Source organism: Uloborus diversus, unplaced genomic scaffold, assembly GCF_026930045.1.
Source record: "Uloborus diversus isolate 005 unplaced genomic scaffold, Udiv.v.3.1 scaffold_532, whole genome shotgun sequence".
Lineage (NCBI taxonomy): Eukaryota > Metazoa > Arthropoda > Arachnida > Araneae > Uloboridae > Uloborus > Uloborus diversus.
In genome coordinates, this window is record NW_026558717.1 from 98,194 (window position 1) to 117,015 (window position 18,822).

The following is an 18,822-nucleotide window of genomic DNA, read 5'->3' on the forward strand; positions in this document are numbered from 1 at the left end:
CTCTATTCCAGTCAGGAAAAAAATACATCTGGAGCTTAAAATTAATGATAATAATGGCAATTTTCAAAAATGGACATTCATATTGTAATATTTTGATGTAAGTCAAAAATTATTTTTGTAAGAATAAAAAGATAAAATTATTGTTACTAACATTTTAAATATTAATTGAGACCTTCTAATAATTAATGCGGTATTTTTTACTTTTTTCAGCTAATTTTAAGCTTACTTGTATTTCTAATATTGGCAAGGTGAATGGGACAAAGTGAAATAGTTTATTTCGTTTACTCACTCAATTACACTGTTCGGCAAAAAAAAAAAAAAAAAAAAAAACTTCAAAATGTTTGTGACATTTCGTCGGCTGATTCTTATGTTAAATGACCCCCTGAATCCGAATATGACCTCCGTTTTCTCCCTATACGTACCAATTATTTTTTAAAGGCAACCCCAAGTTTTTTTTAATTTTCCTTAGTTTTACAGTATTTTTTTTTTGGAGGTGAAAGGAGCTTTATATTAACTGCTAACATAGTTTTGGTGGGCAAGAGAGGTTCAAAGTTCAAGATCATGGACACCCATCGCAAAAAAGGGGGGACTTGGGGTGTATACTACCCTCCAAATATTAGAAAAATCACGAAAAACGATCTTTTTATTCTGCTTTTTTAAAAAAGATGTTTGTAAAAAACATTTCGGTGTAGAATGAGAGTATAAGACTCTCTTCTATGACTCCTATGTCCAAAAAATTTTTCGCGATGTAAAATAAAATTTAAAAAAAAATGTCTTATGAATGTCGCACGTTGCATACGAGTTGAATCGCAGGTCTTCATTCAAATAGATATTCTTCTGGCTGATTCTTATATAAAATGACTCCTTGTTTCCAAGGGGTTCCATCTTTCTCCCAATCACGCCCCCTTTTTAGAACCTCCCCCCTCCCCTGATTCAGAGCCATTTATTGCTTTAAATTTTGAGGCGAAAATGAGCATTACAATAACCGTAAACATCATTCTGAATGACTAGAGATGTGCAAAGTTCTAAATCTTGTGCATATATAGCAAAAAAAAAAAAAAAAAACTTAATACCCTCCCCCCAAAAAAATAAAAACGGGGGGAGTTCTACAAAATCGGTACATGTAGGAGGATCACGGAGATCATTTTTGGATTCAGGGGGTAAATTTGCAGAAGAATCAGGCGGATTAGCCTCAGAAGCATTCGAGAGTAATATTTTCTGCACAGTATGTTTGGAGGGGTGCCCCCCCCCTGTTTTCCTTTTTGCTACATATGCATAAGATTTTGAGCTTTACACATATCTAATCATTCAGAATTATGTTTGCGGTTATTGTAATGCTCTTTTCCCCCTTCAAATAAAAAATGGCGGGGGAGAGAAGGGGGGTAGGTTCTAAAAAGGGAGCGTGATAGGGAGAAAGAGGGTGTATTTGGAAGAAAGGGGTCATAGGGATCATTTTGCATAGAAATCAGCCAGAGGAATGCCTTTTTGAATGAAGACCTGCGATTCAACTCGTATGCAACGTGCGACATTCACGTGATATTTTTTTTTTTTTACGTCGCAATTTTTTTTTTTTTGTATATAGGAGTCATAAAAGCTTAGTCTTATACTCTCATTCTGCTCCGAAAATTTTTTTACAAAAATCCTTTTTAAAAAATCAGAATAAAAAGATCGTTTTTCGTGATTTTTCTTTTATTTTGAGAGGCTATACTCCCCCCCCCCAAGTCCCCCTTTTAGTGATCGGTTTCCATGATCTTGAACTTTGAACCTCTCTTGCCCACCAAAACAATGTTAGCAGTTAATATAAAGCTTCTTTCACCTACAAAAAAAATAATAATTGCTCTAAAACTAAAGAAAATTGAAAAAAAACTTGGGGGGTCCTTTAAAAAAAATTGGTACGTATAGGGGGAAAACGGAGGTCATATTCGGATTCAGGGGGCCATTCTACATAAGAATCAGCCGACGAAATGTCAGAAGCATTTTGAAGGGTTTTTTTTTTTTTTTTTGCCACGCAGTATTATTTACAAAATCACTTACGGATTCATTTATTAATTTATTTGCATTCCTTCATTCATTAATTCACTTATTTATTCATGCCTTCACCCATTTTCTTATTCATTCACTATTTTCTACGGTTATTTATTTTTCTTCATGTATTAAGTATTTTATTTATTTAAGTATTCGTTCATTGTTTCATTATCTTTTTATTATTCATTCTACCCTTCTTTTACTCATTAATTTGAACAAATACATTTTTTATGAGTGAATAGAACATTTTTCATTCAGAAAAATATTTTATTTTTTGCTCTTTCTATAAAAAAAAATAAAGGGAAAAATTTCCACTTTTTTTTTTTTTTACAATGTTCTTTCTTTGTAAAGTGTAATTTTCAAAAGAAATTTCCAATTTGTTCATTCAAAAAAAAAAAAAAAAAAAAAAATCTAGCCAGCTTAGCAATTTCACTTTACCCCACATTCCCCTACAATTTTTTTGTATAATAATAATTTTTCTGAAAATAGCCCCTATATACCTGTCTTCCTCCTTTTCTCTTTACATCATCAAAGATAGCTAAAATGTTTTAGACGCATCAGTTTTTACAATTTTCCGGAGACCCCCCCCCCCTCCAACCAGAGTTTCCTTCCTCTAACATCACCAAAGATAGCTTTGAACTATACTTAAAAAAAAAAAAAAAACATTTTCAAAATATTGTGGTTAATAATACCCTTATTCCTCAAGTTACCTTACAAAAATGTTTTTAACACTTTAGCTTCAAAATATTTTCAGCTGAAATGAATCCCGGAACATAAAACCCAAAGTTCCTTAAAAATGCCCTAAATGTACAGTTTTAAAACTGCATTCTTACATTTTTTCCTAGAGGTATCCTTCCCCCCTCTCCATACTGTTCCCCATCTTTACATAATCAAAGACAGCTTAAACATATTTTAAACTAGATAAATCTCCGAGGGAGATCTCCCTACGCCCTTTCCAGAACTGTAAAAATGGCTTAAACTTGCGTCACTAACATTGAATTCGGCATTTTTCTCAAAAAAAGGTCTGATATTTCCTGTTTCCTTAGTCTGTGGTCACCCTTAATCTATCTCTCAATGTGATAGAACATATAACAACTAAATTACAATTGAAATAGTTTTTACACTGCAACAGACATCACGTTAAGTTATCCAATTTTGAAAATATGAAATTTTAGGTGAAATTTTTTATTACACGGCAAATTAAAAAGTGGGATTAAAGAAAAAGAGACCCGATACATGTATTGTACGTACTCAAAACAAACATTTATATACGGCTTCCTGTTTGCTCTAATTGCTTTAATGATTTCAAAAATTTGACTAAGATAGGATTTTTTAGCTAATGTTTTGAACTCAGATTATTCATTCGAACAATACTTTGCTTGGCATTTCTGCAAAACATCCATCATGAAACTCAAATTTCATGATTTTTTTAACTGCAACAGATAATAAAATTAATTATCCATAAACAAGATGCTAAATGGTACGCAAAATTTTATCCTCAAAATTCAAGATAAAATTGATTGATATGAAACATTAGATAATATATTTTGCCAAACATCATTACTTAGAAGAATCTTGATTTCTGGACCTAGGTTCGAATTCTCATTCATACCATTGTGGTAGATTTTGATCATATTCAAGTTTATAATCTAAGCCGCAGAACCTCCAGCGATTCATTCTTTTTCGGTTTGTTAAACCAAAAAGTTGTGCACAAGATGATCGATCTTATGGAATGTTTACAAACAAAAATACTAACGTATCAAAAAATTGCTAACCAGAAAAATAAAATCACCTGAACTATTTGTAAAAACAAAAAGTAGATGACAGAACTTATAAAAAACATATAGATGAAAGAGATGCTTTTTTTAAGATTGAAATTGAACAGCGTAAGAAATGCTCTTGGACCTTCATTAGAAATGTTTTTGGGTCATAACCCGTAGTTTAAGAATCCTTTTTTAAACCTCTAATTCCGATGCTCTTAAAAAATTCTAAATCGAAAGATAAGGACAGGAGCCCTAAATCAGTCGTCATGTTTCAAAATTGGAATCGTAACACGTTAGTCTTAACGTAACCACACAGTTTTAAAACAGAGGATTTCATTTTATTTCAAAACTTAAGCGGTATGGTAAATTATTAGTTTATTTAAAACAAAAGTATGAAGCTCAGTAAATGTACAAATACAAAAATTATCTGTAAAGAACATAAAAAAGGAAAGTGGCGTGCCTTTTGAGCATTCAAAAATATCACGAAAATGATTGCGGTCGATCCAGATTGTTTACAAACATGGCGTAGCTAAGAAAGCAGTGATTTCACAAGCACTCTCAAATCTGCGCGCGATGTGTTCTCAAGTGTATTCCCAAACTTCGGCTGAATAGAGATTCTCAGCAAAACACATTCGGTGCACTTTTGGAACGTTTTCTTTATAACGGAATGGATTAATAAAACATTTCAGCTTCATTTCTTTGTGCATAATACATTCGAAATACATTTTAGCACATATTCAGGCAACTGGAACACTTAAAGAGTTTCAAATGTGTACCGATTATTTGCAGTGTAGCAGTTGTCTCCTTAACCATCTCCTTAAACATCCAACCGGTACTGAATTTCTAACAAGGCAACTGAAAAAGAAGTCAAGAATAAGAGTTTTGAATTTCTATTCCCTTTTTTACACTTCTTCAATACAAATTATCTTTTTCTTCTTATGCTAGATGGTCGCAACTAGAGAAGCACAGCCCAATTTCGGTATCAGGAGCCTCAAAATAGATCATAAATCCGAAAAATTTATGAAAATGAAAAACCGTTGTATTCTACAATAGTGGTTAAGAGATTCCAAAATACGGGTTACACTTTCAGGTTCCACCATCTATTACCAACTGGTTAATTTAAAATATTCTATCCACAGTAAATTAAGCAATTTCAAACCCATGTTCACAACTAAATGTAGAGAACTACATAACGGATTTTTTTTTCTTTCATTCGTAACAACATACTAGCAGAAACTGTTTTTTGCTCCGACTGTAAGTCGAAAATAAGTACAGAGATTGACTTCAAAGAACTAACGCAACTTTGATGATTGCAGTAATTAGATCAATTGGTGCAAAAAAGGGACAATTTGGTGAACGACGATTAGAAGCCAAAGAAACCTTAGTACGTACTCGCTGGAAAATATTATAGGCTTCTGAAATAAAACTATCGTTATGCAGTCACATCTTTTTCTTTTACTACGTAGTATACAAGTTTTGGTATTATTTTTGGGTCGATAGACGCCAAAGATTGAACGCTGCTCTATGACATCTATTTATTATTTAAAAATGATATTTCTGTATCAGATAGTTAATAGGGAATAATTTATAAAAACAAAATTAGCTAGAACATGAGTTTCAAAGTTTTCTTTATACTATGATTTGTATTTCCGAATTATTGTTTACTGGCATATAATGAACAAAATTGTGTATTTAAACCTTAGTGCTTTATACCTAGGTCTGATCACTGAATAATCTAACTAGGGCATATCCTATTACAACCACTTTTTAATGACCTCCAAATTGCTAAAATTACTTAAGCCAATGGCTAATATTGTGAGGTTTAACGGAAGGGGGTCTCTCAATAATTGCTTGGCCTTCGAGATCCCCATATCTTTATGGGGCCCTGATTTATACCTTTGAATACAATGTAAAAAACTGACTAAGATGGTGTTTAAATCTCATTTTTTGAAGAAAAAAAAGGGTATGGTGAAATTTGCATCCCAGGAACAAATTTTTTTAAACAACCTCTTAAAAATAGGATGTAGAATTTTAAATTGAACTTAATAATGAGATCTATTGTTTAATAATCGGATTTGGAGCAATGTTTACGACCAGTTACCACAACAATGCAAGTTAGACAAATAAAAAGTAACATGTCCTGATTATTTATACGTCCCCCTTTCAAACTTTTAAGTTCTGCTTTCAAACTAAAATCAAATTTATTTCTTTAAATAAAAAAGTGCAAAACTATAGGGTATAGTGGCTGCACAAAACTAAACTCAGATCTATAAAACTAAACAGTTGAAGTCCTAACGGTCAATCGATAAGAGGAGGTTAATGGCATTTTTAGTGTGAAGGTTTCACGCTTGGCTAGTGTCAAATTGTTGACACCACATAACTGAAGAATTGAAAGTTAAAAAGTCTAAATGGTAAAATAAAATATTAATATTTCTTCAGGTGTGACGATTCTGCTATCACTGACTGTGTTCATGCTACAATTAGCTGAAGCTATGCCACCGACTTCAGATGCCGTCTCTATTATAGGTTTCACATTCGTCTTGATTTGTGTGTCGTCTGCTTGATATGTGTCAATGTGCATTCTATTTTATATCTCATCAACTATTCCTTTAATAATTGCATTTTAGAGCATGGACTGTTGCTTGTTTTTGATTTTAAAAAAGGCGTATTTGATGCTGCTAAACAAGGGAAAACATATTCACAGAAATTCAATAGCTAAGAAAAAAAAGTCACTGGAATTCAGTAGTTTAGGGCATATGATAACTATCACATCTTCAAAATCCAGTGTAACTTTTACCTTGTTGGCAGAAACACTTCTTTCAGTTGTACCAACAAAAGTTTTGTAAAGAAAATGTTATGAGTATAGCACGACGGCTGAATATAAATTGAATAACTCTAACGGGATTTAATTACTTAACCTAAATTAATGCAGTTTAAGTAATTATTTCACTTCTAATATCATGAAGTTGAATTACTCCTTTTTCTGCATCGTTATAAATGTTTAACTTTCTGAAGAGAGATTGTCAAAAAGCTGATTGACAGTTGAATAACATTTTTAACAAGATATTTGCTTGCGAAAATTCATTTTCAAAATGCTGCAAAACGGTTTGGTAATCATTATTCTAAAGAAAAAAATAATTATTTATATCGCTTAAAATGCAGTACAAAATATGTATTTTTTTTATTGAACGTATAACATGAAACAAACAAGTTTTTCATTAAATTGCCGGACTCATTTTTGTAGAAAGAACACCAGTAAACAATTATTAGCAGTTTTGCATTTCAGGATATTATGTTATATTTCTTTATTCAAGCTTTTAAAATAGCACCTGCGTAGTTAGTAGCATATGCTTTACAGTCTACGTTACGATGTTTTTATCTAAAAAAAATGAAGCATCTCTTTTCAGTGGAAAATATATACAACCATTTAAATTACAATTACTTAAGAAATCTTTATTAAGTATTAACTGTTTCCTAACTTTAAATTAATGTTTTTTAAGATCTAACACACATAATTTTCATTTCTTTAACTACAATTCGTTATTTAAATAGAAAATAGTTATTCATTTGATGAAACGTTTGAAAGCAAGACATTTCTAAAAAATAGCAAAATTAGATATTGATGCGTAAAATACTTCACCAGCTCAGTTATTCCATCCGAGAACTGTAATTTCGTGCAATTGTCGGGCGAAAAAAATAGTATTTGTGCAAAAGTCTCATTTCAGAAAAGTGGTGTGAAAGCTTTAGATGTGTTGCCTGATTGATGTTTGATTATTTTATTCTGTAGATGAAGACGATTTAATTTATACAAATTAAAAACAAATAAGGTGACAAAATGAGGTTTATTACAGTAAACATTTCTTGATATGTTTTTTTTTTTGAATTTGTGAACTAAGTAATCTTTCTAGATTTACCTTAAGTGACATTTTACTCAACTTATCATCAATTGCTTTACGACATAGCAACCAGCGAATATTATAACGTATTTATAAATACTAGAAACGAGGTTGGATCCAATTTTGTCTTGGAACCAAAATGTCGGATAAGTCAGCCTGTCCTTTTCAAGGAGCTCTAATCCGCCCGGAATAGGAATCACATGAGCTGGAGGCAAAAAACCTCTTAAAGGAGCCAAGAGAGCCAAACAAACTGGTAACTGATGTAGATTTAGCACACCACATGAGTGACCGCAGCAATGATGCGGTTCAACTGTGCTAATTCTACATTAGCTACCAGTTTGTTTGGCTCTTTTGGCTCCTTTAAGAGGTTTTTTGCCTCTAGCACTTGTGGTTCCTATTCCGGGCTGATGAGTGCTAAAAAGCACAAAACTGCAGTCCTCGGATGGAGTAACTGAGCTTGGTGGTGTATTTTAAGTGTTGCTGCCTTAGGCCTGGCTATGAGCGGTAACTTACTACAAAATAGATATTGATGGTTTAATCAATTCATCCAGTCATACCTACCAATAAATAACAAATAATGTTTTATATACCCGTCATAAATGTGACTTAAGAGATGGACACATTGAAATTTCTATGACTTGATGAGTTAATGTAATGCAAATGACTGTAATTTATATATGATGTGAGTTTTTAGAGCTACAAAAATATCGACTTTCATCCAACATAAACTATCATTTGCTGGAAGCATTAATTGTTAATATTTTTAACTGAAGCAATTTGACACCGAGTATTATCGGTTGCACATCAAAGCTACTGAAGCACTGGGGTTCACTCCCAAAAATATCAAGAAATCACATTGAGGAAATTACCATTACATAAAAATATCTAGGAGCGTTATTTTTATGTATTCAATTTAAAAATCAATAAAATCGATGCAAAAGCAACAGGTATGCTATTGTAATTGTCTAAAAGTCAGCACATGGATAAAGTATGGCGTTAACGGTGAAAAGTTTAATTTTGCCACTCTAACTTTACTCGTTGAATTTATTGATGATATACACTTATATTTATTAAAATCCAGTTTATTGATTATTTCTTACTTTTATCTCTGTCCTTGTCTTTATTGCGTATTTTCCTTATCTTCATTGAAAATGGCTCTGTGACTTGTTAATCAAAATGTTTGATGTCCCTAAGTGTTGTTATTGTAAGTTTATTTCGCATTAGTCCTTTGTTATACCTTCATTTTTCCAATATTTTGAAGCAATATGTCAGGTAGTGCCAAGTGGTAGGTTCGTGCCAATTCAACGTGCCAACCGGTTTCAATCGAAAGCAGCTTTAGATACTGAATTTTAACTATAACAATATAACCAATATAGAGTCATGAGCATATCAATTAAAAAAGGTGTGAAAATGACACATATGAATTAATTACTCTTGAAAAAAAGCAGTACGTCCAAAATATAATTGTTTATTCATAGCGAATTGAGCAATGTAATTCAAATGTAAACTACATTTCGGAGGATACTTTTTATCTTATATTTTCTGCTTACATTACTATTTATTTAATATACTTTAATGAAAGTATCAGGTTATCAGGTGAAAATAAACATGCTTGGAAAAATGATATATACTTTTATTGCAAAATTTATAGCTGTTAGATATTTCTAGTCTGTTCTAGGATAGATGTAGTGATGTGGAAGAGCTATTTGTATTTCGAAGAGATTCTCGTACTTCAAGATTGTGTGTCTTTTCTTATTTTTTAATAAATGCCAACCATCACAATTTGCAATTACATAGTGTTTGGCCAACAATTTAAAACATCATTATAATAGAATGAACAGTTGGACATTCATTTTCAAATATGTTCTAGTTAATAAAAAAAAATACTATTAAACGTATTGTTTTGGACTGAAAAAGGACGTATTTTTCCCATAACTTGTATTTAAGTCTAATGGCCGCCTGTTTTTGGTCAATGTGAGCTATAGACCAGAAGGACAAATTCACAATGAACCACGTGCTTAGAAGTTTCAAACTTCCACTAAACATTCCGTTTATTTCCTTTTTCTTGTATATCTTTTTTTAGCAAATAAATCTTCAGTTAGTTTTTCTGTGGAAAAAAAAACATCATAGGTTTATAGTATAAAATCAGATTGTTTCTAATGCAACAGAATGGTTATTCTAGGTGTGACTATCCTGCTTGCTATGATTGTCTACCTTACGCTGGTCGCTGAAGTTATGCCTCCAACTGCAGACGCAGTCCCATTAATAGGTTTCGATATACATTTGTTATACTTTGACCATCTTCACCACTACTTTTCGCTAAGTTGCACCATCACAACTACATGTTGCTTCAAAAAAAAAAAAAACTTATTTTAGTCTGGACTTTTTATTGGCAATTCGTCGGCTCACCAACGACGATATTTATCTAAAGATTTCTTATCAGTGTACTCATCTTGATGTCTTAATCAGCTTCCCTTCTAGTATCGCATTCCCCAAGTAAACCCTAATTTTGTTTTTTCGTGTCGGTGTGCTATTTGTTTTCCCTATTGTTACATGCGATAAAAATCCCATTCTTCTACTTGGAAAAAGAAATAAAAATAAAAAATAAAAGAAACAACTGTTACTACTAATTAAATATATGTGTAGGGGAGTCTCATAAAAACAATATTTTTCAGAAATTCTTAAGAGCTGTAGCATTTGGTACGTGACATTAAAAAAGAACTAATTGATAGGTGTATTAATTTCTTTTAAAAATTGGAGAAATTTAATGGTTTCACTTCAAGTTTTTGTGAGTGTTTAAAAGATGTATTCTGTACCTACTTAGTAAATAAACATGTCGAAAAACTAGACTAACCCAACATTTTAAAGTCGTTTATTTATTTTTTTATTTTTATTTTATTTTATTTATTTATTTATTTATTTTCGAAATCGACGGCAGGTGCTAATTATCCATTAAAAACAATTTTGAAACTTATTTGTAAGGGAAAAGAACTGGTCACACACTCGGTAGTGTTAATCCTCTGGTCTGGCTCTCCTATGTACCACAAAACATTTGCCGTCAAACTTAAACACATTAGAAATTTACCTGTATTTATTCAATGCATGTCATTAATATCATTGTCAGTTTTTATTATTACTGCAGCTACCTTTTTTTAAAACGGAACGGTTTTTTTTTTTCACAGATTGTTTTACTTTTAGAAGTTTACATTATTTATTTACTTTTTTGCATTGTAAAAGAAGTTCCTCACAACCTTAAAACACGTGCTTGCAATTTTTTGCCACTTTTGTGCTAAACGCTGCTCTAGTTTGTGTTTCTGAAATACGCATATCGATAAAAATGTGTTGACTCTAATGTACGAAAATGGTGCCATTGTTAGTGATATTATTGATATCTGAACAAAAGTTATGCTTAATCGATCAATTTATAGCCAAATTACCCAAAATACTAAATTACATCGACATATCGTCACCTCAGAGCAAAAGTACGACATCGAATTCCAGAAATATCGCTAAGATGTCCCATTGTTGCTCTGAGGCGACGATATATTGCAAAAAAATATAAATAACTACTTAAATAACTGATACTATGTCAACATTTTTTTTTAACATCCAAGTAATAGTATTACCCATTACTGGGTAATGTTACTTTGACTCTTGAAACGAACTAAAAGAATTTTTTTTTGAAGCAACATGTGGGAAGAAAATTCTTTTATGATACACTTCACTAGCTTTTTTAAGTAGCAGCACTAATTTGTAGTAGATCACGACTTGCCGCAAATGATTATTAACGCTTTTGGCTATTAGTAATCACCATTTCAATTAATGCGTATTTAATAATGTTATACGTTTCTGAAAAGTTTCATAAAAACATACATTTTTGAAAAGCTCATTGATAGAAATGTATATTTTTTTCATAAACGTAGAGCTATTTTAAATAACTAGAATGTTTTTTGAAGATGCTTTTAAAATTCTTATCTACGTTCGAAAAGTTAAAATTGTTGAAAACGAGCTTAAACAGCACAAATAGCAGTAAAAACTGCAGACACGTGTTTCGCGGTTGAAAGGAACAAATCGTTTAATGTAAAGACATTATTTGCACAGTACACCATTAAACACAGCACACTAACTTTGGTCAAACGCCTTATCATCCCCAAACGCATTCATTTATATAGAATCTAATGTATGCTTTGAGAAGTCAGCAACAATAATCTATTAAAGTTAGTTACTCTAAGTATATCACTTGTGTACACTTGATGGAACATTAACTTAGCCTTACATATCTTTCAAGCTTGGATAACTAATCGATTAATCGTACAAGAGAAGTAGTTATTGCTGTTATATGCTTTTGCATATTATTAAAATGCTAAAAACAAATTGGCTCAAGAGCAGTTATTGTTCAGAATAAATAATTACAAACAACATTGAAAACAAAGTTTAACCTAAAACACGAAAGAATTTCCAAAACTTGTTTGTTTCGTGTATTCGTTTCTGTAATATCACCGTTTCCGTGTCGATGATGTCATCTTTGTAAATGACACGTTTAAAGCACATAATTATGTCTATACGTGCAGTGTGCAGTATGTTTATAATCAATTTTACACATTTACTAGTAAAATTTATTCGCTAATATATACATTCTAATGCCTTACTCTTATGCTTTTACTGTTATCGGAAATTTTAAGTTACTTTACAATGTTTTTTTTTTTTTTTTTTTTGAAATTAGGGTTTTTTTTTACATTTGATATTACAAACTCTTTTCAACACCATGGAAAAGGAAACAAAGATGATTGTTTTTTTAACTCGTTACTTTGCAATTGTACTATATAAGAAACACTACAATGTATTGCAAAATAAAAGGTAGAACCTAATAAAAGCAAAAAAGAGATATTTTTTCGGGTAGTTTTTCCTTCACAGGAATGCATTTTCTTCTCAACAAATGGTTATTTTTATCAAAAAGAATAAAAATAAAATAAAAAATAATCATTAGAACATTCTAGTTGGCTGTTTCAACAATATTATTAAGCTAAAACTATCAATTTCGAATCATTGGTGATTGAAGAAATTGTGACAGTGCTATCACTGCAACAAGCGTTTTATAGCAGTTCATTTTGCATGTGCCTCAAAAGACTTAGTTCCTAAAACCGTCGATGGCATTTTCTCATACGTAAGTAAAAGCGAATTACAATAAATCTCACCTTCATATAAACATCTATATATTTTTAAAATAAACTAAAACTAGCAGCTTAAAAGAAGAGATGCATGCTTTCAATGCACGGCTGAAACAAGCATGAATGTACCAATGTTTTTATGTCTGTAATTAAATGCTTTCTTGTTTCTTATGTGTATTTGCATGTGGATGTAAATATAAATGCATTGTTATTGTGTGAAGGGTTAAACGAACAAAAAGTCGAAACATGGGCCGTGTTTTTAGTTACATAGTTTTATATTAACTCTTTAAACATGTATATTTAAAAATTAAAAAATATAATTCTGCTAGAATTTCGGGATCCAACTTTTGCGAAACATTCAGAAATACTAATTAATTATCAAGTAGAAGTTCATGTTATCCCTTATTTGAATTATATGCTTTAATTATTACTTACATTTTTTCCTCACCACTCATCAAAAAGTTCTATAATGATCTTTAGTACTAATTAAGTGTCAAATAAGGGATTCACAACAAGAAACAAAGCTATTTGCAGTTTATTACTACTATTTTTCCAGGAAACAATAATTATATGGTAATTTATAAACCCCCTCAAAATGGAATTGCTGTGTTATACACCACTGACTATGGAACAGAACACCACTGATCAATAGTAACAGACTTATCACTTAAAATTAAGCAACCGCACTCTAAAAACAACAATTTCAAAAATGACTAAAAAGTACTCAAATTTGAATATGTCTCAGAGTCAAAATGGCTCTGACTATAGCACTAAATGAGAAACATTCAAATACTCATCAAATACTCAAATTAACATATGCTCATATTTTAGGTATTTGTTTTCACTTTTGAATACGCAATAATTTCAAAATTCAGTATTAACCGAGTAATGTACTCCTTTTTGAGAATGAAATAACTCAGCACACTATTTGAGAACATGGGTACTCATATTTGAAACAAAAGTTTTCAAGAAAATGCGAAAGCATGAATATACCCATTTTTGAATACTTCATTTTTCTCAGAAATTGTAACCAATTGCACATGTAACTGTTAGAAATTTTTTTCGATGATTTAACCAGACTGGCTTTCGTTCACGGGGGCCTACTAAGTGCATTCATTTTATTTCAAACATGTAGAGTTCGAAAAATTTGGTCTTATGTTAAGATTATATTGTTAGGGGTTAGGAAAAAAGGTTCGTCGTAATGTTTTGTGATGAATCCCACTTCACTGCGCCAATGGATACCCAGCACGTGTTGTTGTGCAGTTCATCAAAGAACTAACATTAAAGTGTGCTTTTATTTTTTAAAACAAACGTGTTTTAACTTAAAAAATGCCTTGCCAGTCTCTTTCTTATTATTCACACTTTAATATTTCCTATGCATGTGAATCACCTTGTTGATTCTGGTGTCATTTTGTTTACCTCATTTTTAAATTAATCCAATCAATTAACTACTTTTCTTAGAAAGAACTGAATATAAAACTGTTAAATATATTTTTAGGGGCATACTTCGCTTGCATTATGGTCATGGTTGCGTTTTCTGTGGTCATGACTGTAGTTGTTTTAAACTATCATCATAGAGGTACAGACACACATGAAATGCCAGAGTGGGTAAGTATATTTAAAGTGTTTGAATTCACACTCTGCAATATTTCAACAGCTAAATATTGAATATGTTTCTGAGCTGCAATATCCGGAAATTACTCTCCTGTCAACCAGGATCGACGAGAGGCCATGTCAGCCTAATCCAAAGTTAGGAGCCGGTAAGGGTTTGGAGTAGTATAAATATGCTAAGTTTATGAATGAGGAAGAGGAAGGAGGAGGTGAAGAAGCTGATAAGGGACCCACCTTGGCTCTAGAGGCTCTGATGACAATTGCACATATCGTGTTACTTCATTCAGTTGACTATGTCACTCGATATCTACTAATACTGGGTTCTAAACTTTTTAGGCACTGCTTACCCCTTTGAACACTGGTGTAAAATTAGGCCCCTCTCCCTTCTCTTCACCACCATATGTGTTCAAAACAGGTGGTAGAATCAAAATTTAAAACTGAAGCTGATTAGGTCATAAAAATGCATGTTTGTGCAACTTCTAACTTTGTTCCCAAAATTTAACATTATTTAACTGCTACACACTATAGTTTATTTTGAACATGCTGTTTATATGGTCGCGTAAAATCAAAGAACTAAACAAAAATTAATTTAGGTACAGGATCTCCACAAAGTGTTCGTACACTTTGAAATTTTTTAGTAAAACCAAAATAATGCAAAACTAAATTCGAATATGAAGTCCAATATTTTTTCACATCATTCCTATGTCATTCTAAATACAACCCAGTAGTTTTTTCCAAAATATTGACGGATCTTCTTTTTGAAATGAGTGAAAAAACGAAGAGACAAAGAAATAACACGTCAAAAAAGTCATAGTACACTCAAATATTTTCGAATAAATTCATGATTAAAATTATCATTTGCCGTTTTTTTTTTATTATTTTTGCATTGTGTTAACCATTAAGAGTCATTTGGCTGTAATTTTTTGTTTATTTATTCCTTAATATTGTGCTTATTACTTTAAAATGGCTGGTATTCGTGAAAAACAACAAACACCATTCGAAACTCAAATTTTTTCCTCACAGTAGCGGTAAATTGGTCTGAAATGGCTCTAAATTAGTCAATTTATTCCATTTTATAGTAAAGTGCTCGATAAAATGCTTTAAAGAAAAGAATCGGACCGAAAACAAGGGAAGAAAAGGTCAACCGGCAAAGTTGACAAAGCGTGATCCAAGATTTAAAGTTAAAAATATTATGAAAATTACACATTTGAGTGCTGTAAAAGTTTCTGCAGAGTTAAATGAAAATTTTTACTTTTTTTTCACCTAAAATTGTTTGCCAAGTTCTCTGGTTAGCTAGTTTAAATTCGACCTCTTCTCGCAGAAATTTTCTTGCTCGTGCGAAAAAAGGAAGCTTACGCTTTTCGTAGCAAAATCAATGATAAATAAGCTCAAAACATTTTGGAATTACGTCAAAAATGAATTCAACATTTTTGGTTAATTTGTTGTATAATTATAAATAGAAGAAAAAATTAGGAACTGAATATTAAGACTTAGTTGGATCAGTTAATCAGGACGGCGGAGGTGTTCTAGTGTGAGGTAGCATATTAGCATCAGGACTTGGTAGTTTGGAATTTTTTCATAAAATAATGAATCATGCTGTTCCTTTAAATATTTTAAAAAACCAATTTTGAACTTTTAGCCAAAAATTTGGTTATTGGAAACAACTTTGTTTTTTTTTTTCGAAATAACGCTAAGCAGCACACGGTTTTCAATTTTTGCATCTAGTGCCTCGAAAATTGTCCTAAAGTTTAAAAAAAACCCCTAAATCTCCAGATTTGAACTTAATGTAACATATTTAGAGATATCTGCAGGCTAGATTACGAAAATACGGCTTTGAAACGAAAATAGAGCTATAAAAAGTGAGATTCGAAGGGTGGTTTAACACTTACTAAAAATTACGCAAAAAAAGAAAAAGAATAAAGAATAAAATTATTCCCAGGCGTTCAAAAGGTGTTATTGATACTGCTTGATATTCTACTAAATAATAACTTAATAAAAAGTTAGATTATTCAATAATATATAGAAATTTTTTAAAGCGTACGAAGACTTTTGTGAGATAAAATTTCCGTCACTTTTTGGTTTTTGATTTTAAAAAAAATAAGTTTTAATATTTTTAAAAAACTTTTCATGTAGTTTTGTTAAAAATTAATCATAGATCTTATAATTAAGTACTTATTCCGAAATATTAATTCTATCCAATGGATATGGGCCTATTACATTGAAAGTCGTAGGTGTACGAAGACTTTTGGGAGCCACTGTATTTACGTGAGGTTGGTATAAAAAATACCAGACACACATCTCATTCCATCAATAGTAGGAGTGCCGCTGTTTAACCTCGATGAGTTTATAATATTAGGTTGTGACTGTATGTGATAAGGCATATACCTTAACCCCGTTTAAATAACATGTCTTGCTCTATTTTTTGACTTTATGTACGCCAGTGTTATCTAGAGTATGGGGATAAAAACTCCACTAAAAAACTCAAAAGAAAAGAAAAGAAAAAAAGAAAAAGAAAGAAAAAAAACGAGTGTTATGACTGAATTACTTACATGTTACGTTACGTACTCAGTTAAGAACAGTTCTTTCGAACGGACTACAATTTTGTACTAGTAAATTTCCTACCTTGGACACTCTCGCTTCTGCTTAAGTTAAAACATAAACTCTTAGATTGACACAATGTCAATAATCTTAACCACAATGTAAACCGACTGTCCCTACCCTTATGTTAACGACTAGGGTATTTTAGCCTCAGTAGATTGAAGCCATCTTATCAGAACATCACCACTTATCGAGTTTTGTTAGACTCGATAAAATAGACAGTTATTTCCGTTCTTAAAGTAAAATCACTTAAACACTTTATAAAACAATTCATATTTAAGCATAAATATTTACTAAAAACTATTAAAATCTAAATAAATAAAAACCGCTGAATTACTTTCTGCGTGGACCCATGCATGGTGTTAATACACCGTGAGCTCAAGTCAAAATAGTCGCCTAGTGAAGTTGATAACACACATTGAGGAATTTAACTGTTCTCAGTGGAAAGGCTTTATACCTCCAATAACCCACAACGTTATTCCAAATTTTATTCAGGACAATACACATGAAATATTTTCGATATATTAGAAAATGCAAGAGCACCCAAGGCGAGGTGGGAATCGAACCCACGGCCTCTGGCTTAGAAGACACAGCTTCTACCACAGCGCCACCGAGGCCCTACCTCATGAATTGTTTTCTATATTTCCTTTCTTTACTGTGCAAATGTATCTCCCATAATTTGACTTCCGCATGTCATTTCATTCGGATTTTTCTGTGTATAGCCAAATCTAGTAAAACCGCCGTGGGAAGGTATCTACATCTACAAAAATGAGTTTTTGAGTTATTTAAAGAAAATGGGTTCTTAATCCCCCTCAAACACAAGTAAAATGCTGGAACTTGATGCTCTTCTTGTTCTTTATTTACAGAGGAAACCACTTAACCAAATATGCAAAATAACACTGAAATTGTACAAAAAAAAAAAAAAAAAAACAATGCAGACACTGCCGCTTGCTTGCCTCAGGCAGCACATTAATCGATTGTTTTTTTTTTTTTTTAATTGCTGATTATTTTGATTTTTAGATCAGAAAACTTTTCTTGAACTGGCTACCACGCATCCTCATGATGAAACGTCCACCCCCCAAGCTCAAAAGAAAAAAGAGCCTCCTCGTCAACTCCCGGAAGGACTTCGAGCTGAAGGAGCGCTCGTCCAAGAGCCTCCTGGCCAACGTCCTGGACATAGACGAGGCCGGGTTTCGCGGCACAACCCCTTCCACCATCGAAGTTGGCGCCAACCCGGCCTTCGAGGAACAACTGCCAGCGACCGTCCGAGGCTGCTTCGCCACGAGTCGTGAGCTCACTGCCATTCTGCGAGAGATTCGGTACATCACGAGTCGCATGAGGCGGGAAGACACGCTCAGCGAGACCATCGCCGAGTGGAAGTATGCGGCCATGGTGGTTGATAGGGTGTGCCTCATCCTTTTCACTACATTCACGGTGCTATCCACATGTATCTGTCTCTTTTCTGCACCACACCTTATCGCCTGACACACCGCCGAACATCTGCTCTGGTTCTTGACGGGATTCTGAAGCTGTCCCACAAAAGCTCACTCAAAAGGACTCGAATTCCCACCCATTACGACATCGACAAAAAAGTTAGACGTTGACTTATCGCTCATGTTGGTTCTACATCCTTAGAGCATAGTAACGAAAATGTAAACCGCATGTGAATGTTGTGTGTAGATCAATCACATTTGGGGTGATCGTCGGGTGACAGTCACAAATCGTCCTTGTAAAATCATCAACAGGTTGCAGCAGCTTAAG

The 18,822-nt window shown here is 32.3% G+C and overlaps 1 protein-coding gene across 1 annotated transcript in view; it reads left to right on the forward strand.

The window, feature by feature from the left end:
* Positions 1–18,546, forward strand: part of LOC129233566 (neuronal acetylcholine receptor subunit alpha-7-like) — a 32,499-nt gene extending 13,953 nt beyond the window's left edge. The window contains exons 6-9 of the mRNA XM_054867575.1: positions 6,228–6,314; positions 9,867–9,953; positions 14,351–14,460; positions 18,082–18,546. Of these exons, the coding sequence (XP_054723550.1) occupies positions 6,228–6,314; positions 9,867–9,953; positions 14,351–14,460; positions 18,082–18,546 (749 nt within the window). The remainder of the gene's footprint in view (positions 1–6,227; positions 6,315–9,866; positions 9,954–14,350; positions 14,461–18,081) is intronic.
* Positions 18,547–18,822: the final 276 nt, after the last annotated feature.